Here is a 15,588-nt window from a genome sequence, read left to right as displayed (position 1 = left end):
CAAATCAAACCGTTGTGCTGTAATGAAATGAAATGAAAATGTGATACTACCTGTGGAGCGAAGCGGAATGCGACCGGGTTGTTGAGTGGGAAGTTATATTCGGTAAACGTTGGCTAGCTGTTAGCTGTTAGCTGTTAGCTAGCTAGCAGTGTCTCCTACGTTAAGGACGACAAATAGCTGGCTAGCTAACCTCGGTAAATTAAGATAATCACTCTAAGACTACACACTCTAAACTACACAATTACATGCTTTGTAAGTAGGGAAACCTGCAAAATCGTCAGTGTATCAAATACTTGTTCTCCCCACTGTATATTAAAGATTTTAGCATATGCCAACAGCTATACAAAGCTTGGATTAACCGTTGAATTCCTGGACTGCTTCCGATTATGACATGTAGGAGACATCTGTCATTGTGCCTTAATCCAGGTCAACTCTCTGCTCAGTTTGGTGTGCTTGTGTGTCTAGTGGATGCAGAGAGCTACACAGTGCACACCCACCTCAGGCAGTCCATCTCCCAGGGCTGTGATTTACAGCCAGAAGAAAGAGTCATAGGCCGGTTTAAAACACTCTGTTAACAGACCAGCTTCCCAATGCCACATATAACTCAGCCTAGCAGTTATTCAATAAGACTCCTAACACACTACTGCCGTGACTCTCATAGATATTCTAAAGACTCCTAATGCTGTGACTTTCAGAAATATTCAATAATATCATTACTGCAGTGATGCTCATATATTCAATAACAGCTATTTCCCCAGACTCCTGGTACATTATCTCTCAGAGGTGACATACAATAACATTGGCTCTCATAAATATTCTAAATACTCCTACTTCTATGACTTTCAGAAATATTAAATAATATCATTACCGCAGAGACGATCTTCAACAACATCAATTTCCTAGACTCCTGCTAGAGATACAATAACAGTTTCCAGTGGTGTAAAGTACTTAAGAAAAAATATGTTAAAGCACTATTTAAGTAGTTTTTGGGGGTATATGTACTTTACTGTACTATTTATATTTTTGCCTACTTTTACTTCACAACATTCCTAAAGATAATAATGTACAGTACTTTTTACTCCATACATTTTCCCTGACACCCAAAAGTACTCGTTACATTTTGGTCCAATTCACACATTTATCAAAAGAACATCCCTGGTCATCCCTACTGCCTCTGATCTGGCGGACTCACTAAACACACATGCTTTGTTTGTAAATGGTGTTGGAGTGTGCGCCTGGCTAACAGTCAATAAAAATTCAATACAAATTGTGCCTTCTTGTTTGCTTAATATACGGAATTTGAAATGGTTTATGCTTTTACTTTTCATACTTAAGTACATTTAAATCCAAATACTTAGACTTTTACTCAAATAGTATTTTACTTTTACTTGAGCCATTTTCTATTAAGGTACCTTTACTCAAGTATGACAATTGAGTATTTTTTCCACCACTGATCGTTTCTACTGTAACTCTTACAGATAATACACTCTACAGTAGTATTGTTCATACACACATATATACTTGGTGATATTCAATAAGGGAGCACTTCGGGCCAACACAAATGGTCTCAAAGTTCTCACCTTGAAATATTTGTTTTCGCAAGTAGTCTTGATTCCCAAAATACCCTTATGTCTCCTGTCGTCCATGCTTGATTTAAGGCACATCTGGAGAGTTAATTTCAAGTTTGCTAGTGCCTAAATTAATCAAAACACAGAAGGCCTGAGCAGTGTAGAGTCAGTTACAGTAGGAGCACATACATGTATATCCTTCATCAAATTCAGTTTCAAACAAAACCTCACAAGCACGCACGCACGCACACACACATCATATTGGGTTAGAGCAGATGAGCACCCCTGTAGAACTCAGTAGTCTGTTAGTACTGCTGTTAAAATAGTAAGTGCTTACTTAAAGGAGAAGTTAACTTTATTTGAACAAAATGTCTATTATCGATATAAATGGCCTGTTTATAGAAGTGCCCAGACACTTGTTTTTGAGAAACGTACCTCATCAGCAATATACTTCATGCTTGTTCAGCAGATGAAGGGGCACAGAAAAACACCAATATACATCATTTTAAGAAATGACAACGCTCTCAGTATAGTGATGCAGGTCTTTATGAAATGTTGTACACATGAACTAGTGTAATGCTAACTTTATCAGCAACGTTATATTCCATTTTGTGCTGGAAAAGTATTGTGGGCTACACAGAGAAGTATCGCTCGAGTTGCACAAAATGGAATATAACTTAAATTTACATCGCAAATAGATTTGGTTAAAATAAAGTCAACTTCTCCTTTAACCTCTCTATCTCTCTCCTGTAAGATCTTCCACTGACTGTAAATGAGATCACCACAGTGATCTGGGGAAAAGGTGGTCGAGGTAGGATGGATGGGTGGGGAGGGGAGGGGATTCTTGTGCTGCTGCCAACACTGAAGAATGTCCACAGAAGAGCACAGGCCAGCACTTTTCAGAGAGATGCTGTCGTGTTGATCGGTGATCTCTCCCTCCCCCATCAGCACCAAATCATGGGCTTCCCATGGGAAGCGCCTCCTCTCCCCTCACATACAGAGCAGGACGACCAGGCTGAGCTCAGCTCCCATGCTAATTATCCATATGTTAATCTGCAGCAGCAGTTCATCTTTGGCACGGCCACATGCTGCTGTGCTGTGCTGTGCTGAACTAAACCCTGCTACCTCCAGCATCTCTACCCAGTACACACGCCTTTCCATGGGCCACTAGCTGGTTGAAATTCATTTACTTTGCCATTTTTTCTAAACCCTTTCCCTCCAATCACTAAAACCATCCCCCCACACCATAGGAGGCTGGTGGGAGGAGCTATAGGAGGACAGACTCATTGTAATGGCTGAATTGGAATAAAGGGAAAGTATCAAACATATGGAAATGACATGTTTGACTCCATTACATTTATTCCATTCCAGCCATTACAATGAGCCTGTCCTCCAATAGCTCTTCCCACCAGCCTCCTCTGCCCCATACATTCACCTTCCAAATCAGTACATGGATGGAAGTTGGCTGCATAAATTAGATGCGGGCTAATCTTATTTCCTATTTTCCCTGACAGCAGGTTGCTGCCACCCACCAGCCCTGTGCTACTGCTAGCAGTACCATTAGCACGGGCAGCAGACGGAGCAGCACTGGTTGGTCCTCTTTCTTCTTCAGACTGACACAATGTCCGTCAGACCATGTCATTTTCCTCTCTATCACTTCTTTCACCTCTGTTGGATGGTGATGCTGGAGGTGAGAATTCATTAAGGTGTTATGATTTGAGTGTCTCTCTCATTCATTCATATACACACACACACACACACACACACACACACACACACACACACACACACACACACACACACACACACACACACACACACACACACACACACACACACACACACACACACACACACACACACACCTTACTCACCTTCATACAATCCTCTGCATTCTCTGACACGCAGCTATTCCTTAAGTTTCTTTGAACACCTTTTCACACAAAATGAACCATGAAATACCATAATCATGTCGTGTAAGCATCTTTCTTTGCTGAATTTCCTTATTTTCCTTTTGGCCTTTTTCTGAAATTGAATATTTCATACCGTTATTGCATTCAACAAATTAGTTGCAGTTAGTAATGAATCCTGAGAAATTATCTGCTTAAAGATTAAAAAGAGGAATTTAAACGTGGTTTTCGTGTACACCTCTGGCGCCATCCTGTGGATGTGGATATGATATCCTTCTAAAATCCATCTGACTTTTAGTGTTGTTGTTTTTTTACACCAGATCTTTGTTCATTCAGTGATTATAACAGTTAATACAATAAAATGAATTGATGGTGGTATCAAGTATTAAGATCATTTGGACTATTATCCGCTTAAGAAGACACACACATGCAATTTAAAGCAGGCTTTCAGAGCAAACCCAGCAATTGTCTGTAAAGTAATATATTTATTGAGATGAATAAAGCCAAAAATGAAATGAATAATGTATTATCTGACTATCTCACTGTACATATGAAAAGGCAATGTACAGTATTTAGAGCTCTGCTGGTAACTAACCAGGTTTCCCTTTTTGTCTGTGGTAGTACAGTAATAAAGGACCAATCGGATATGCAATTACACGCATGCGCGCAGAACCTACTTTCACTGTATTTGGATCCTTCTAACATTAGACTGGAAGTGGCTTGGGAATTCCCCAGGACAACTATTTTAGCAAGACGCCTTGACTTGAAACAGCTTAAGATGGTAACATTTATTTGACTCCTTAAATAACCTTTTAAAATATTAACTTTATCAGTTAGAGTTTAGGTGCAGCGCCCTGCGCTGTTTTCTTAGCCTGGTCCTAGCACTTTAGCTTGCAAGCTAGCCAACTGCTACTGACAGCTTGACAGCACAGCTAACGTTAGCTTGTTACTTTTCTTTAGACAGTTTGCTATCAGGATAGCTACTAAAAGTAAATATACATACATTTTAACCAGCTGTTATTGCCATTATTGCAGAGGAATCTTTAAAAAAAAAAAGTGCATAGCTAGCTAGCAACGGTATTCTTAATGGCTGGTATTCAGCCCAGGTGCGATTCTGGAAAGCCGCCTACACGGCCTGAACTTCACTTCGGACTTGAAAAACACGACGCTCTGTGTACTTCTACACCGGAGGATTGGTGCGACAGTGGGCTAGATTGTCTGAGTGGAGCAGCGCTGAGTCTGGATGACCCCTTCAGCAACGAGGTATCCCAAACATGGGTCCCCGGGTCCCCTCCGTACACGACCTCCTACCCATCACTGGATGACACTGACAAGCGCCCCATGGACTGGAGTTCACCGGTGGGTGAAGAGAGGTTGGACTCTGCTATAGGGGACTCAATTACAGATGAGACTATGGGGAATATATCACAGGGGCTGGGGACCATGCACCTGAATGAACCAGTTATCAGTGACACAGTGGATGACAGTGGGAGGCAAGCGTCACTGATCCCAGAGGAGGAAAGACGGAGAAGAGAGATATTCAACACACTGAACTTTGTGTCTGAGGATGGAGACACGTGAGAAGCCTCTCCTTACTATTCACATGGTGAACAGCAGTTTGTTGGCTATTTGTACTTCTCTCAAACACATCCTTTGCTCATAGGGCTCTTCAATTGGCTCTTATCCACGAGCACTGGGCCTTCGTACAGTACCTTCTGGGGGTGATAGCGCTGGACAGGAGCTGGGTGCCTTACCTGGACATCCAGAACCACTTGGGACAGGTAAGGACAAGGACACATAGCTGCATTTGCAACACTGGAGTATTTACGGGGAAATTTGTGACAAAATATCTAAAGAAACGTATTATTAAAAACTTTCCAAATGTAGGTCTGTTGTAGACCCACTTCTTCTCTGCTAACCTCATGTCAAAATACAAGTCCTGCCAGTATTCCATATGTGGACAAAAAATCTAATAAAATTGTATTGGTCACATACACATGGTAAGCAGATGTTAATGCGAGTGTAGCGAAATGCTTGTGCTTCTAGTTCTGACAGTGCAGCAATATCTACAACAACTACCCAATACACACATTTAAGTAAAGTGATGGATTAAGAATATATACATATATGGATGAGCAATGACTTAGCAGGCATAGGCAAGATGGTATAAAATACAGTATATACATATGGGATGAGTAAAGCAAGATATGTAAACATCATTATTAAAGTGACTAGTGATCCATTTATTAAAGTGGCCAATTATTTAATGTCTGCATGTAGGTAGCAGCTGTCTGCATGTAGGCAGCAGCCTCTGTTAGTGATGGCTGTTTAAGTCTGATGGCCTTGAGAGAGAAGCTATTTTTCAGTCTCTCGGTCCCAGCTTTGATGCACCTATACTGACCTCGCCTTCTGGATGGTAGCGGGGTGAACAGGCAGTGGCTCGGGTGGTTGTTGTCCTTGATTATCTTTTTTTTTGCCTTCCTGTGACATCGGGTGCTGTGTGTGTCCTGGAGGGCAGGTAGTTTGCCCATGGTTTGCGTTGTGCAGACCGCACCACACTCTGGAGAGCCCTATGGTCTCCCCCCCCCCAACAAGATTTAGATGCAAGTGGCTGTCCCACTGGGTGTCATAGGTGTTTGCACCAATTTGTAAGTCGCTCTGGATAAGAGCGTCTGCTAAATGACTTAAATGTAAATGTAAATGTAGGCAGTGCAGTTGCCGTACCAGGCGGTGATACAGCCGACAGAATATTCTCAATTGTGCATCTGTAAAAGTTTGAAAGGGTCTTAGATGACAAGCCAAATTTCTTTAGCCTCCTGAGGTTGAAGAGGCCTTCTTCACCACACTGTCTGTGTGTGGACCATTTCCGTTTGTCTGTGACGTATACGCCGAGGAACTTAACTTTCCACCTTCTCCACTGCTGTCCTGTCGACGTGGATAGGGGGATGCTCCCTCTGCTGTTTTCTGAAGTCCACGATCAATGAATACCTTGTGGGGGATTTATTTTGACATGATGTAAGCAGAGAGGAAGTGGGTCTACAACAGACACACATTTGGAAAGTCTGTTAAGTAATATGTTCCTTTCAGATGTTTTAACAAATCCCCCCTTTAATGACCTGCCCACTAGCACAGTAAGTTGGAATGGAATTTTATTTAACTTCTGGCTTCCCAAAGACTGTTATTGTGCAACTCAATACAATAGGGAGCAACGCTGTAGGTTAAATCTATTTGAATTCAATCACTTGACAGCACCCCTTTTGATTTGAACAAAACCTTCTATACATATTTGCCCATTGTAGAAGTGCTCCGAACACTGACTTTTTGGACCTGAATGTCAAAACATTCAAGAGATAAAGGTGTTTAAAGTTTACCCATTTTTGCATACCCCACCATACCATGAAACATCCATGTCTTCACCACTGTAATGGATAAACAGTTGAGATTCATATCATTTAAAAGCTTACAAACAGGGTTGTCAAATTATAAAAAACAATCTCTTACAAAATAATATACACACACTACTGGTCAAAAGTTTTGGAACACCTACTTAAGGGTTATTATTTTTACTATTTAATACATTGTAGAACAATGGTGAAGACATCAAAATGGTGAAATAACACATGGAATCATGTTGTAACCAATGAAGTATTAAACAAATCAAAATATATTTGAGATTCTTCAAATAGCCAAATAACGACAACAGTGTTAAACAATTTAAAATATATTTTGGATCTTCAAGTAGCCACCATTTGCTTTAATGATAGCTTTGCACACTGTTGGCATTCTCTCAACCAGCTTCATGAGGTAGTCACCTGGAATGCATTTCAATTAACAGGTGTGCCTTGTTAATTTGTGGCATTTATTTTCTTAATGTGTTTGATTCAATCAGTTGTTGTGATGTGGTGGTGGGGGGGTATACAGAAGATAGCCCTATTTGGTAAAAAAACAAGTTCGTATTATAGCAAGAACAACTCAAAAGCAAAGAGGAATGACAGTCCATTACTTTAAGACATGAAGGTCAGTCAATACAGAACATTTCAACAAACTTTAAAGTTTCTTCAAGTGCAGTCACAAAAACCATCAAGAAACTGGCTCTCATGAGGACCGCCACAGAAATGGAAGACCCAGAGTTACCTCTGCTGCAGAGGATAAGTTCATTAAAGTTACCAGCCTCAGAAATTGCATCCCAAATAAATGCTTCATAGAATTCAATTAACAGACACGTCTCAACATCAACTGTTCAGAGGAGGCTGTGTGAATGAGGCCTTTGTGGTTGAATTGCTGTGACGAAACCACAACTAAAAAGACACCAATGAGAAGAAGAGACTTGCTTGGGCCAAGAAACACCAGCAATGGACATTAGACCGGTGGAAATTTGTCCTTAGTCCCACTATCATTTGTTTTTCAACAGGACAATGACTCAACACACCTCCAGGCCGTGTAAGGGCTATTTTACCAAGATGGAGAGGGATGGAGTGCTGCATCAGATGACCTGGCCTCCACAATCCCCCAACCTCAACCAAATTGAGATGGTTTGGGATGAGTTGGAGCGCAAATTGAAGGAAATGCATCCAACAAGTGCTCAGCATATGTGGGAACTCCTTCAAACGGTGACCCCGGACATGCCGAATTTGCGACATTCTGGAAAGGACCCAAAAAATAATTTTTAACCATTTTCACAAAAAAAGTGATTTAAAAAAAAAAATCAAGACTGTTGGAAAAGCATTCCAGGGGAATCTGGTTGAGAGAATGCCAAGAGTGCAAAGCTGTCATCAAGGCAAAAGGTGGCTACTTTGAAGAATCTCCAATATATATTTTGATTTGTTTAACACTTTGTTACTTCATGATTCCATATGTTATTGTATAGTTTTGTCTTCACTATTATTCTAAAATGTAAAAATAAAGAAAAACCCTTGAATGAGTAGGTGTTCTAAAACTTTTGACAGGTAGTGTGTGTATACACGCACACACACAGTGCATTCAGATAGGATTCAGACCCCTGGACTTTTCCCACATTTTGTTACATTACAGCCTTATTCTAAAATTGATTAAATCGTTTTTTTCCCGACCTCAATCTACACACAATATACCATAATGACGAGCAAAAAACGTTTTTCTAAATTTGAGCAAATGTATTAAAAAAATACAACTCGGTTACATAAGTGTTCAGACACTTTACTCAGTACTTTGTTGAAGCACCGACCCTGACTAGTCTCCCAAGCACCTTCGGCAGTGATTACAGCCTAGAGTTTTATTGGGTATGACACTACAAAATTGTATTTGGGGAGTTTCTCCCATTCTTCTCTTCTCTGCAGATCCTCTCAAGCTCTATCAGGTTGGATGGGGAGCGTTGCTGCACATCTATTTTTCAGGTCTCTCCAGAGTTGTTCGATCGGGCTCAAGGACATTGAGACTTGTCCCAAAGCCACTCCTGTGTTGTCTTGGCTGTGTGCTTAGGGTTGTTGTCCTGTTGGAAGGTGAACTTTCACCCCAGTCTGAGGTCTTGAGCACTCTGGAGCAGGTTTTTATCAAGGATCTCTCTGTACTTCTTTGCCTTGACCCTGACTAGTCTCCCAGTCCCTGACACTGAAAAATGATGCTGCCACCACCATGCTTCACTGTAGGAATGGTGCCAGGTTTCCTCCAGGTGTGATGCTTGGCATTCAGGTCAAATAGTTGAATTTTGGTTTCATCAGTCCTTTAGGTGCCTTTCGGCCACTCCAAGCGAGCTGTCATGTGCCTTTTTTTTATTGAGGAGTGGCTTCTGTCTGGCCACTACTTTAAAGGCCTGACTGGTGGAGGGCTGCAGAGATGGTTGTCCTTCTGGAAGGTTCTCCCATCTCCACAGAGAACTCTAGAGCTCTGTCAGAGTGACCATTGGCTTCTTGGTCACCTCCCTGACCAAGGCCCTTCTCCCCCGATTGCTCAGATTGGCTGGGTGGCCAGCTCTCGGAAGAGTTTTGGTGGTTCCAAACTTCTTCCATTTTAAGAATGATGGAGGCCACTGTGTTCTTGGAGACCTTCAATGCTGCAGAAATGTTTTGGTACCCTTCCCCAGATCTGTGACTTGACACAATCCACTCTCGGATCTCTAGGGACAATTCCTTCGACCTCATGGCTTGGTCTGACATGAACTGTCAACTGTGGAACCTTATATAGACAGGTGTGTGCCTTTCCAAAACATGTCCAATCAAGTGAATTTACCACAGGTGGACTCCAAGTTGTAGAAAAATCTAATGGAAAATCAATGGAAACAGGATGCATCTGAGCTCAATATCGAGTTTCATATCAATGGGTCTGAATGCATATGTAAATAAGGTATTTCTGTTTTTAAAAATAAATACATTTCAAAACAGTTTTTGCTTTGTCAAGGGGTCTGAATACTTTCCAAAAGCACTGTATATGTTTGTAAAGTACATTATTGCACCCACCCTGTATTCAAAAGTATGGTCTGTCTCAACTGATGGCGGTTACAACACAACCTCAGATGATGTAAACCAGGGTCTAAGTAAGCTAAAACATATGAAAAAAATCAGTTTACAAATTTTGGGACAATTGATGTTAAAGGTTACTTTATTATTACAAAACATTTTACAACCCTGTTTGTAAGCATTTAGATATCAATCTCAACTGTTTATCTTTTCCAGTGATGAAGACATGGATGTTGCATGGTATGGTGGGGTATGCTAAACTTTGAGCACCTCTATCTTCTGAATACTTCGGAAATCAGGTCCAAAGAGTACATTTCTGAACATTTCTTCCATGGGCAAACGCATATTGAAAGTTTTTGTTTAAATCAAAAAGGATGCTGTGAAAAATGATTGAATAAATACACCAGCATTGCTAAGGGTTACACTGCTCTACTGAGCCTAGATCCACCACGCCAGCATATGGGGATTTCACAATGGGGGATTTATTACTGCTAAATAGCTAACAAAATGGCTCTACGGACTATCTGCATTGATCCTCACATTGACACGCCAACACACACACTTGTGTGCACACACTTCATTTGTTCACACACAACACTCTACACACACACACACTATACACACATGCGCACACACTCGCATACAATCATCATACTCTGCTGCTACTCTGTTGATCTTATATCCTGACGCCAAGTCACCTTACCCCTATACCAGCGGAGGCTGCTGACGGGAGGACGGTTCATAATAAATGCTGAAACCATGTGTTTGATGTATTTGATACCATTCCACTAATTCCTCTCCAGCCATTACCATGAGCCCATCCTACCCAATTAAGGTGCCACCAACCTCTTGTGTCCTCTCCATATCTAGCCCTACCACGCCAGTATTCCTGCACATTGTAAATATGGTATTGGTACTGACCCTGTATATACAAAAGTATGTGGACACCCCTTCAAATATATGGATTTGGCTATTTCAACCACATTTATTGCTGACCGGTGTATAAAATAGAGAACACAGCCATGCAATCTCCATAGACAAACATTGACCTTACTGAAGAGTTCAGTTACTTTCAATGTGGTACTGTCATAGGATGCCACCTTTCCAACAAGTCAATTTGTCAAGTTTCTGCCCTGCTAAAACTGCCCTGATCAACTGTAAGGGCTGTTGTTGTGAAGTGCAAACCTCTAGGAGCAACAACGGCTCAGCCACGAAGTGGTAGGCCACACAAGCTCACAAAACGGGACCGCCGAGTGCTATAGTGCGTAAAAATTCTGTCCTCTGTTTCAAAACTCACTACCGTGTTCCAAACTGCCTCTGGAAGCAACGTCAGCACAATAATTGTTTGTTGGGATCTTCATGAAATGGGTTTCCATGGCCGAGCAGCTGCACACAAGCCTAAGATCACCATGCGCAATGCCAAGCATTGGCTGGAGTGGTGTAAAGCTCACTGCTATTGGACTCTGGAGCAGTGGAAACGTGTTCTCTGCACTGATGAATCACACTTCACCATCTGATAGTCTGACGGATGAATCTGGGTTTGGCGGATGCCAGGAGAACACTACCTGCCCCAATACATAGTGCCAACTGTAAAGTTTGGAGGAGGAAAAATGGTCTGGGGCTGTTTTTTTCATGGTTCGGGCTAGGTCACTTTGTTCTAGTGAAGGGAAATCTTAACGCTACAGCAAACATTGACATTCTAGACGATTCTGTGCTTCCAACTTTGGCAACATTTGGGGAAGGACCCATGCAGAAAGTGAGGTCAATACAGAAATGGTTTGTTGAGATTGGTGTGGAAGAACTTTGACTGGCCTGCACAGAGCCCTTACCTCAACCCCATTGAACACCTTTGGGATGAATTGGAACGCTGACTGCGAGTCGGGCCTAATCGCCCAGCATCAGTGCCCACAGCAATGTTCCAACATCTAGTGGAAAGCCTTCCCAGAAGAGTGGATGTTGTTTTTAGCAGAAAAGGGGCGACCAACTCCATATTAATGTTCTTATTTCTCATGTTCTTGTATATGTTTCTTGTGTGTTCTTGTTCTACTTTATTTTATAGTATTTTAATTTTTACTACTGATATTGATTACTGCATTGTTGGGAAAGAGCTTGCGCACGAGACAATAAAACTTGAAACTAACATGTAATTAACACGTCACCTTCCATTTTCTTGTCCCTCTCCTCCTTTCTTTGTCCACTTTTTTTCCTGCGTCAGACTGCCCTTCACCTAGCTGTCATAGTGGACCAGTCTCAGTTTGTGCGAGGGCTGCTGTGGGGTGCTGCAAGCGCTGAGCTCCAGGAGAGGGGAGGGAACACACCGCTGCACTTGGCTGTCAGGGAGCTGAGGCAGGACTGTGTACGAGAGATCACCTCCAACTGCCAGAGCACTGACTACCTGCATGTCACCAACTACTCGGGTACACGGATCACCCCGAGGACATGGAGCCAGTTATTTTAACGTTAGAAACTCTGCATCCCTGCTTACCTGTGTTTCTCTATTTGTAATGTCAACCTCCCTTCTGCTCTCTCTTCTCTTTCAGGGGTGAGTGCACTGCATTTGGCAGTACAGAGGGGCAAAGAGGACATAATCAGCATGCTGATTGATGCAGGAGCCAATGTTAACCAGAGGGTGAGTAGCCCACATTAGTTACTGTATCAGACTGATGAAGACAGGGTGGGTCCTCTATGCCCGCTGGGTTCCAACATGCCTCAGTACTTCATTAATCAAACTCATTATTAAAGGTCCCCTTACCTAATGAGCAAGATAATTACACTTAAAGGTTATGATGATGCCTCTCTCCCCTCCTGCCCCCCCAGGACCTAGGCTCAGGCCGCTCCCCTTTACACTGGGCCGTTGAGTCCCAGAGCCCCAGGCTGGTGCAGCTACTGCTGCAGGGGGGGGCCAATGTAGACCAGCCCTCCTATGCAGGCCACACGGCCCTCTACTGCGCCCTGCACAGGCCCAACAAGGAGGTACAGGCCCTGCTCAAGGCTAGAGGGGCCTCTGACACACAGGTCCGGGATGAAGAGGATGAGGAAGCAGAGGAGAGGGAGAGCGAAAATGTGAGGGTGGTCTGGGGCAGTTACAGTTAGCATTGTACATGTTTGATCACACATTGTCTATCATGGCTGTAAGTGTTATTATTGGGTTTATGACTCCATCATGAAGATTAACACTGCTGTTCTGTTTTCCTCCTGTAGGAAGAGTTTGATGACGTTGTTATCAATGGACAACGAGTGCACTAACCATGAACATGGACACTAAGCCACATGGAGTCATGGCGCTGCTGTTGGGCTAAGCTATAGATGTAGATTGTGTGTGTGGTTTGTGTATGTATGTGTGCCTGTAAATTGTATATATCAAGGCTGCTGGGGAACTCCAGTTCTCAACCCAGTCAGGAACTAAGTTGTTCGAATTAGCTGATCACAGTTGTTCCTGCTTCAAATTAGTTCCCTTAAATTGTGCAGAGGGCAAGCTAATATTAGTTGGATCACATGGGTTTTAATGTCTGTCTGGAGCTAAAAGCTTGCCAAGACTAGTGTTGCCTACTCTAAGCATGGGAGAATGATCCAACCATGGACTCAGCTGTGTGCTGTCAAACTCAAATCATGGCCCCGCCCACTAGTGGCCACATCTCTTGTTCATGTCCCACCCCACCGTTCGCTCACATTCAACTCCACTGCTCAGATGGGCTGCTGATACCCATCTTCAGGGTAATCTATGGTGCAAAGTCAGAAAAGGTTTTGATGTCTAAATACCCAGTAACACATTGATACTGCAGTGTGCTGTAAAACAGACCAGTTGGATTTGATTTGTTTATTTTTAATTTTTAAATATGTCTCTATAAGCTAAAGAATTGCAGCTTGATTTAAGTTCTCAAATAACCCATACTGTATGTTTTAAATTCAAGCTATTGCTAAGGGGCAGATATAGCTGGCATTTTGGGACTTAAAAAAAAAAATCCCCCTCTGTTTAAATAACCACTTGATCATGATTTTCTTGCCTCTGATGGTGATCTTTAGCTGCATGGATTTTTTTATTTTACATTTCCAATGCTAATCGTGAAATTAGGCTATAGATAAGAGATGTGGGTTTGGGATTAAAGTAGTTGGATTATCTGAGATGTTTGCATTATTAACAGTTCAGGGTTAAGGGAAGATGTGAATGTACATCAGGTAGAGGTTAATGCATGCCAAGGTAAGTAGTTCATTTGGGATGGAAAGAGAAAGTAGGGGCAAACTCAACACATTGGTACTAAATCATCTTTGCTTCCAGTTGAAAAATAAATGATAATTTCACGTATTCGAGAACCTCTGCAAATCCACATGAATTGATATTTGACCTATCACATGGGTGACGTGATCCAACTATTTCAGTAATGGATCAATTCCTGAATAGGAGTGCTCTAACCAGGGCCTGATTGTCCCTGGAGTGATGTTGTCATTTAGTCCATTTTATGTACAGTTCACCAATTTAAAGACGGAACTACAAGAAGCAAACACAGGGACCCACCCAGAACAAGGGTTGGAGATCCCTGGTCTAAAAGAATCTGGTGTATATTCGCTTTGTGCATTTTGATTATTTTGAAGGATTGACTGTTGATTTGACAGGCTAGGATGCCTCTGTGTTTGCTCATCAGCAGGAGCATGGTGTCTACATGATTATTGTAATTAAAACTAAAATAAATACAGTATTAAGAGGCTATGCAGTGTCTGCTGTTTATTCTCACTAAACACGCAAAAGTATAGATTCTGAATCAGTTGTAGTTTAACTTCCATGCACTACTTTGATACAGTTACAGCATCTGGAAGCCGAGGCTACGTTATACATACTTTCATGGTTTAACTTGCAAAGAGTTTGACAGTTGTGCAGGCTGTTGTACAATCCATTCGGCTGCTTCTGATAATCATCTTTACAATCTCATATGGTACCTGCAATCACATTTGTCACACTCGTCAGGGACCCTTTGTCCATGGACCAAAAATGGAGTCTGTGCTTATTAACATTTTAATTATGGGGAAGCTGGTGTGGTAACCCTGGCTCAAAATGTTGCTAGATTCATTTGGAGAATAAATCATGTGCACTCAAGTAAGCCTGATGTTTTTAAATGTTTATTGTTGAAATGTATTGTCATTTAGTTAGCTGAAAACGGCAACATTCAGAGTAAACCAGGCGAACACCCTATAACTTAAATTCATAATTTCACAATTTTTGTGAAAACGGTGTGTTTCGATGTTTTATAGTAAAAAAAGATCAGAAATACGTTTGAAATAATCTGGTGTGCATTGTGATTTTAACCAACTATGAGCAGGCAAAGGTTTGTAAAAAACAAAAAATGTTGTGTTATAGCCTGCCTTTTTTTTTGCACTGGCCCTACACACAATACCCCATAATATCAGAGGAATTATGTTTTTCTTTTTGTTTTTCAAATTAATTTCAAATGAAAAGCTGAAATGTCTTGAATCAATAAGTATTCATCCCCTTTTTCATGGCAAGCCTAAATAAATTCAGGTTAAGCAAACACTTACTCAAGTCATATAAGTTCCATGCACTCTGTGTGAAATAATAGTTTCACATTATTTTTGAATGATAACCTCATCTCTGTAACCCACACATACAATTATCTGTAAGGTCCCTCAATCGAGCAGTGCATTTCAGCCACAAAGATGAGGGAAATT

At 41.7% G+C, this 15,588-nt stretch overlaps 1 protein-coding gene across 1 annotated transcript; it reads left to right on the top strand.

Moving 5' to 3' along the window:
* Positions 1–4,131: 4,131 nt before the first annotated feature.
* LOC118391285 (NF-kappa-B inhibitor alpha-like) lies at positions 4,132–14,612 on the top strand. The gene is made up of 6 exons (XM_035782524.2): positions 4,132–5,055; positions 5,142–5,259; positions 12,125–12,326; positions 12,450–12,538; positions 12,727–12,972; positions 13,111–14,612. The coding sequence occupies exons 1-6, from the start codon at positions 4,565–4,567 to the stop codon at positions 13,153–13,155; spliced, it is 1,191 nt and encodes a 396-aa protein (XP_035638417.1). The 5' UTR covers positions 4,132–4,564; the 3' UTR covers positions 13,156–14,612.
* Positions 14,613–15,588: the final 976 nt, after the last annotated feature.

Source organism: Oncorhynchus keta, chromosome 12, assembly GCF_023373465.1.
Source record: "Oncorhynchus keta strain PuntledgeMale-10-30-2019 chromosome 12, Oket_V2, whole genome shotgun sequence".
Taxonomy (NCBI): Eukaryota; Metazoa; Chordata; class Actinopteri; order Salmoniformes; family Salmonidae; genus Oncorhynchus; species Oncorhynchus keta.
This window is presented reverse-complemented; position numbering and strand designations above follow the sequence as displayed.